The sequence below is a fragment of the Lolium perenne genome, chromosome 6 (assembly GCF_019359855.2).
Source record: "Lolium perenne isolate Kyuss_39 chromosome 6, Kyuss_2.0, whole genome shotgun sequence".
Lineage (NCBI taxonomy): Eukaryota > Viridiplantae > Streptophyta > Magnoliopsida > Poales > Poaceae > Lolium > Lolium perenne.
The window spans coordinates 36,072,717-36,080,368 of NC_067249.2; the positions used below are offsets into that span (position 1 = coordinate 36,072,717).

At 49.6% G+C, this 7,652-nt stretch overlaps 2 protein-coding genes across 2 annotated transcripts; one reads left to right on the forward strand and one right to left on the reverse strand.

Annotated features, from left to right (window-relative positions):
- Positions 1 to 441: 441 nt before the first annotated feature.
- Positions 442 to 1,230, forward strand: LOC127318311 (putative protein phosphatase 2C 23). Its single transcript, XM_051348781.2, has one exon. It carries the CDS (start codon positions 442 to 444, stop codon positions 1,177 to 1,179), a length of 738 nt encoding a protein of 245 aa, XP_051204741.2. The 3' UTR covers positions 1,180 to 1,230.
- Positions 1,231 to 1,702: 472 nt separating this feature from the next.
- Positions 1,703 to 2,405, reverse strand: LOC127318303 (uncharacterized). Its single transcript, XM_051348775.2, has 2 exons — positions 2,141 to 2,405; positions 1,703 to 2,011 (listed from the first exon to the last, which is right to left on the reverse strand). The coding sequence occupies exons 1-2, from the start codon at positions 2,206 to 2,208 to the stop codon at positions 1,954 to 1,956; spliced, it is 126 nt and encodes a 41-aa protein (XP_051204735.1). The 5' UTR covers positions 2,209 to 2,405; the 3' UTR covers positions 1,703 to 1,953.
- Positions 2,406 to 7,652: the final 5,247 nt, after the last annotated feature.

Here is a 7,652-nt window from a genome sequence, read left to right on the forward strand (position 1 = left end):
GTTGTACCACTCTGAGGGATGTGATATTTGTGAAGAAGTCCCTTCATGAAGATCATATCAACGACTTGTATATTACAACATGAAGTGGTATGCTAGGTCACCTATATATATGCGGCGGCCAGGACTCCAGGAGAGCGATCACGAAGAGGAAGAGGAGGAAGGCCGGCCACAATGGAGAAGCTGGAGCAGATCCAGCAAACCCTGAGCGAGATAGATGATCGAACCCCCGACGCCCTCCGTGTCGCGTTCAGCCTCGGCCGCCGCGTCTCGCCCGCGCCAGCACCCGGAGAGGAAGACCGCGTCGCTAGCTTCGCCGCCTCCGTGCTGCCGCCGCCACCACTGGTGGTTTACGAGGACGCCGATGCCAACGATCCCGGACAACTCCACGAAGAAGTGCCTCTCGCGTCGACCTCCGAGGACGACGCTACGAAGCTGCTGAGGATGGAGTGGGCTTCCTGCTATCTCCCGGACCACGACGAAGACGCGCACTTCGGGCACGACGAGGCCGGCGTCCTCGGCGTGGCGGACGGCGTGGGATCGTACCGCAATCGCGGCGTGGACGCAGCCGCGTTCTCACGAGGGCTCATGACGAGCGCCTTCATGCACGTCCTGGCGATCGAGCCCGGCACGCCCGTCTGCCCATACACGCTGCTGGAGCGGGCGTACGACGAGACCGTCGCGTCCGCCGCGTCCGGAGCATCCACGGCCGTCATCCTCTCGCTAGCCGGCGCGACGCTCAGGTGGGCGTACATCGGAGACAGCGCCTTCGCCGTGCTCCGGGGCGGCAACATCGTGCACCGTTCGCGGGCGCAGCAAAGCCACTTCAACTGCCCGTTCCAGATCAGTGCCGGCGGGAAGGGGGACAGCGTCGCGAAAGCGGACGTCGGCGAGATGCCCGTGAGGGATGGAGACGTCGTCGTGGCTGGGACGGACGGGCTGTTCGACAACGTCTTCGACATGGAGCTGGAGCGGGTAGTTCGGATGGGCACGGCGCACGGATACTCGCCCAAGAACATGGTGGACGTCATCGCGGGCATCGCGTACGAGATGTCGCGGAGCCGAACGAAAGTCTCGCCGTTCAGCACTGAGTACCAGAAGCAGGCCGCCGGGGTCGGGTTCCACGGCGGGAAGCCGGATGACATCACCGTTGTCGTCGCCTTCGTTCGGGATTTGTCATGATATATTTGTTTCAATTTTTATCACAGTTCGGTAATCTTGCGCCCCGAAGAGTAGCGGGTTTTCACTCTAGCGGTCTAGCCTTGCAAACCAAATTCTACCATCTCCATCCACCCAATTTAGTCATTGGGTCGCCTCCTTCCATGTCATTTTTTCAGACCAGATAACCTTTCAATAGCGGTAATCTCATCTCGACAAGGATCCTGATCGAAACTCAACTACCAAAATAACCATTTACAGCGTCTTATTTCCAGTGAGATTTTAAGCGAACTCCACGATTTCAGCTACATGCAGGCCGCCACTGTATTCGACCATCGCGCCATGACTTGTGTCTAGCAGTTTGGTCTACCCTCCTTTTGAAAAGAAGATGGTATACGCTTTGGACGAGTTGAACTATATCCAGACATGCACATTTCATCGGTGCCATAGTGCGGCGCGAGTACATTACCTTCACCGGTGAGTCCATCTTGCTGAATGCTGATGGACAACACCGTATGAAGCATGGGTACTTAATTAGGATCAAGACTAATAAACTCGTAGCCTTACTGCATATATACTCTTTTGTAGCGGAAGATAAGTCAACATTCCGGCAATTGGTCCCCAAATTGCCTTTGCTGCCTAATGAAGTTCATTAGAGATTCAGATTACAGATTACTCCAAAGGCCTCGTTTTAAAAAGGAACATCCAAAACCTGCGTAACATGTAGAGACCCCGGCGTAACTCACGCGCTTCCGGCGGCCAGAAGGAGTGGGACGCCGGCGAGAAGCAGCATCGGTTTCAAACACAGCAGATCCAGTCCAGGATGTTGGAGCAGCAGTCGTAGCAGCAGGAACAGCTGCAGACATTCGGGGTGCACAGTTATAACAGCCAATTATTCAGTGTGAGGAAGAAACAAGCGATCAATCGAAGAGCGAGCAGAGCCGAGCGGGAAGAGAATAGGAAGGGCTGGATCGGGCGCACGTACCATCCGTCCAGGCTCTTGTCCTGGAAGTCTTCGGTCGCGGACATGGACTGGGCGGTCGGGGGATCCATGGCCAGGCCTCTCTCCTCCCGTGGACGGACGGAGTCCCAAGAAGACGATGATGTGGGGAAGAAGGCAGCGACGGACTTGGGATTAGTTAGGAGTGACACTGGAGCAAGGCAAAGGGCAGAGGCGAGATGAGATGGACGGGAACGCCAATATAAGTGATGACGCACATGGAAGGGGAGGTGGTGCGCGGTGTAAAGACAGCTCCTTTGCCGCGATTTAAGGCACTACTAGTAGCTTTGGAGTTTTGCACCGCCCTATTTGGTGCGTGTCCCACTGATTGCTCGTGTATTCATTTTCTTCAGCTGACGTTGCCAGCTTGGCTTCACCTGTCCAACGAAGCAATTAACGGATTTGATGAAGGAAGTCATCACGGGAAGATAGCCCACTTTGTTTGAAGGACCAGCAATGGTGTGGTGACCCTAGGGCTGTTTCGTACGACTTTGTCGATACACCTTAGAGCATCTCCACCAGCGCGCCTCATAGGATTCTGATAGCGATTTGGGGGCCGGTGTGGTTTTTTGGGCTCGCACCGGTGCGCCCAAACGGCGCCGGCTAGTTTTCGAGCCCAATAGAATCTCGGCATCGCCGTGCCGGCCCCTTCGCGTAGGACGCGAATTGGGCACGCCGGCACCTCGCGGCACGTCAGAAAACGAGCGTGGGCTCCGCCTGGCAACCATACGCACCAATTTCCCCACCTCCTACCCACGCCCGAGCTGACTTCCACCCCTCTAGTCTAGATCGCCACCGTCCCCGTCGTCGCCGCCCCCCTACTTGCAATAGACACTGCCGCCTGTCTAGGAACCGCCGTCCATCGACACGGACGCCACCCCCTCGACCGGCGGCCGATGTTTCGCCCGGAACAGAGCTCGCCGCCACCGCGGCACAACCGCCCCGTCCGCAAGGTGTTCGTCTGATTGCCGCGATGGACAGCGACGATGAGATGATGGTGCAGCTATTCACGGAGGAGCAGAACATTGAGGTTGTCCGGTGGCAACAGCAGCAGCTGATTCTGACGAACATGTTGCGCGTTCGCCAGCATTTCTTCATCGTGCCTCGGCGCGGCGGCTCAAAGTCAGGCAAGAGGAAGAACATCAACCGGTATCGTCAAGCTGGCGCAATGTTGTTTGACGCCCACTACTTCAACGACGACGCGACTCATTCGCCGAAGAAATTTCGGCGCCGGTTTAGGATGAACAAGGCGATGTTCTTGAAGATTGTCTACGGCGTCAAGGCGTACGACAACTACTTCATGGCCAAGCAAGATTGCACAGGGTTTGTGGAGCTTCACCTCAATTCAGAAATGCACTGCTGCAATGCGCTGTCTTGCATACGGAGCTCCTCCAGATACAACCAATGACTACCTACAGATGGCAGAGTCGACATGTACAGAGACTCCCTACAAGTTTTGCCGAGCCATCATAATTTAATTTCCATTTGTTTGATTGATTGATTGTATGAATAATTTAGGTACTATTTGGTTGATTGCATGAATAATTTAAGTACTATTTATGTGATTGTATGAATTATTGAATATAGTATGAATAAAATGTGATTGATATGTTGTTTCAAAATATCATAAAAAGAAAGAAAAAGTTTTGGGGGCCGCCATTTGGGAGGCGCCGGTGTGGGAACATCGTCCCCAAATAGAGGATGCACTGCCGGCGGCCCGATACAACAGTACCTGCGACCCTGCCGACGACAATTTGGCGCGCACCGGTGGAGATGCTCATATATCCTAACAATTCCCAAACAACCCTATTATTGCTGCATCTTGTCGCGTTTATAACTTACAGGGACAAGCAACCGTTCCCACTCATCTACGCGCTTTTTCCATTCATTTACTTCCCTCCTCCACAAATAAATGTACCTATAACTTTGTCCTAAATTTATTTTATTAAAATTTTACTAGCTTTATGTAGATAAGTATCAATATATATAATGCCAAATTGGTAAATTATAAAATTACATTAATGTGATGATATTAATTTAATGTCATAAATGTTGGTATATTTTCCTATAAAATTGGCTAAAGTTTAACTTAGTACAAAGCTAGAAGTACACTTATTCGTTTATTCGTGAATGGACAGGTTGCTGCACTAGATGTTATAGAGCCCACCCTATATCTTTGGAAAAGGTCCAAAACAAACCTTAAGCTAAATTGAGCACCTAAATTTCAGTCCACAAAATCGGCACTTCAAAATTAGCAATGCGGACATGTATGCCTTGATGCAAACTCGACCCAATTAGGTCCCTAGATGGGTCACGCCTGGATAATTCATCCTTTCGAGTTAGGCCGTTGGGTTGGATATTTCATGTCTAGCTGTCGTTCAGACATAAATAGATTAGACTTGGGTTGACCCCCTCGAGATGCCCTCATCTAGCGAACCCAGTGCCACACCTCCTGTTGCTGCGTCATCACCACGGGCGCCGTACCACCAAAAAAGTACATTTTATGTCCTAAAATCTTAGTGGTTGGGATAATCAAACCTCGACCTCAAAGTTCATCATGTTTGCACCATAAACTATTTAATCCTAGTTCAAATTGAACCCTAGAATTGTTTGGTGCGTCGGGAAAAGGATAATCCCCACTGGAAATACTCATTGTCTTACTACCTAGATAGTGTCGCATGTAAGATTCATATCCTATCCCAATCCATCTTCCTCATCATACACCGGTGGTGGCATTTGGGTTAGGGAGCAAGAGGCACCGGCCTAAGCTTCTTACTTTTCTTCTCTGGTCGGAACCGGCCAGGATAAGGAGTGGGAAAGGGTGGGGACCGGGTAGCGAGCAGTGTCAGAGCTTGGTCGTTGACCCCTTAAGGCATCTCCAACAGGGTGGCGCAAATGGATGCGGGGAGATCGTTTGCGACCGCGCGGTCGAAAAATGCATCTTTACCCAACCCAGCGGCCTGGCGCATAGTGACTAGGCTGTCCGTGGAGACGCAAATGCGGCCCTAATATGTGGAACAAATACCTCAAATCTTGATACATATGGATGATTACATGATCAATCTCATCCAAACCCCATCCACCTCTTATCCTACAGAGAACTACTCAATCATGGTGATGGAGAGTGAGTACATAGTTGCTGGTGATGACGTTGGTGGCGGTGATGATGAAGAAGCTCTCGAAATCCCTTTCTCCAGGGTGGAGAGCAGGATCAATCTGACCCCTGAAACAAAGATCGTCGTCTCAGCGGTGCTCTGTTTCGCAAAACACTCCGTCCTTATGGCAGGGTAGGTTTTTAGGGTACATAAGGCACCACGCGAAGGGGGAGGCGAGACGATGATCAAGGGCCAAACGGGCCATAGTGGTGCACCCTATACTGGTGGGCGTGCCACTTGTCTTCGTTTGGGCCTCATGGATTCCCTCTCGTGATTCAAAGCTCCAGGTCCCTTCTTTCGGTGAAAAACTTCCGTGGTATTTCCCCGATTTTATTTTTGTGCGAAAACAGACAAAAACAAGACTTTTACTAAATACAACATTAGATTTAGCAGTTTTATCCAAGTATGATGAGATTCTAGAGAAAATCTTCGAGCAAAGTGTTTGGACTAGTAGATATATTTGAGATGTATCATGTGTATGTTGATACAACGAAAGCATCCTCCGGGGACGGTGATTAGATATTGTCTCACAGTCTAAGGATTAGGTTACGACGCTTTCATAAATATCGTAACGTTGAACTTGATGCGACTTCAATCGAGTTACAATACTTATATGCGGGAATGTACATCATATCATTTCTCAATAATATAATCTCATTTTCAATGACTACGTGTCCATGATCGGGAAACCTCGACCAACCAATTGATCACAATGAACTAGTTGTGCACATGTGTGCTCACCATGGACCCTGATTTATTTACAATATCACACGTGTATCAATGTTTCCGATTGATACAATTATAGCATGGCATGAAAATATTTGATATATAATAATAAACACTATTTATTATTTGTCTCTAGGGCACTATATCCAACCAGGAAGAACATAGGAAAGAGTTCCGACATAAGAGAGGGGAGTGCAGGGTAGCTAGGCTGCCCAGGAACACAAGGAGCTGGGCAGGCCAAGGCGCCCCTCCCTTTACCCTCCTTCCAGAGGGAAGGCCTTGGGGCTAGGGTTTGGTGGGCCGGCCCACCAGGGCCAACCGACCTAGGGAGGAGGGCTGGCGGCCAACCCACCCTCGTCGACTGACCTAAGGGCGGTGGCCACCAGCCCATCCTTCAAGCCCCTTCCCTTTGGCCCCTTTAAATAGAGGTGCCCCACCTCAATTGGTGTGCAATGTTCTTTGAACTTTTCTCCTGGTCCTTTGGTTGGTCATGTCTCTCTCTCGCCCTTCTCCACATACGCCAAAAGGCTGCACCATTCTCACTGTGATCGCCTAGCCCTGGATGGCTAAGCTCTCGCGGATTTACCTATGTACGCATGGACTACGCCGCAACAAGGAGATATCCTCACAGTTTGGAGGATTTGTGGGGATCGATGAGCCCATCATCGGCATCGAGTTCCTCTGCACTACTTGGTGAGTTGATATCGATCCAGTACCATTATTGCAACTAAATATAATAGATCTTGAGTGCTCGTGTAAAGGTAAATCTTGCGACAACCATGAGAAAATATCCAAACTCAATTTGGTGAAGTAAGATCCAAATGGCCCATGCCCAGAGGCTAAAAAGAAGTGGCTACCAAAATTTCAACTAATCTATTGAAAACACTACTTTTATGAAAAGTTCACACATAGATCGGGTTTCCCACCTCATCTAACGACGGCGAGGCCAAACCAGAGGGGGAAACCGACCTATGAGGAGGTGGAGGTGTCGGCGGCGCTAGTTTCTTAGGTGATGACAACTACCAAGGTTTTTCCCCTTTTTTTCTTTTTTCGTTTTTTTTGTGATCAAAGAACTTTATATGTTACTCAAGATTGATACAATCATTCTGAAGAATATTTACTCCCTCCGTTACTAAAAAAGATTATAACTTTATTTAGGTACGAATGTGTATAGACATATTTTACTTATAGTACCAAATCAGACTCGGCAATTTACACAAAAATAACCCTTTTGTGAAAGAAAAGCACAGACTGACCCTCCGGGGAAACTATTTCACCCATCTAACTCTTTTGTGTGGCGCCTCTCCCATCAAACTATTGCACCTCCAACTCTTGTTGGTTTAGTTGATGTCTATGATGTCTACGGGTGCTTCTATTCTTGTAGACAGTGTTGGGCCTCCAAGAGCAGAGGTTTGTAGAACAGCAGCAAGTTTCCCTTAAGTGGATCACCCAAGGTTTATCGATCTCAGGGAGGAAGAGGTCAAAGATATCCCTCTCATGCAACCCTGCAACCACAAAGCAAGAAGTCTCTTGTGTCCCCAACACACCTAATAGGTGCACTAGTTCGGCGAAGAGATAGTGAAATACAGGTGGTATGAATATATATGAGCAGTAGT

Excerpts from the sequence above, each read along its gene's own strand:
- LOC127318303 (XM_051348775.2), bottom strand. The coding sequence starts at position 2,208 with ATGGATCCCCCGACCGCCCAGTCCATGTCCGCGACCGAAGACTTCCAG. Across the intron at positions 2,012-2,140 it reads GACAAGAGCCTGGACGGATG|CTGTTCCTGCTGCTACGACT; the intron begins GTACGTGCGCCC and ends GAATGTCTGCAG.
- LOC127318311 (XM_051348781.2), top strand. The coding sequence starts at position 442 with ATGGAGTGGGCTTCCTGCTATCTCCCGGACCACGACGAAGACGCGCAC.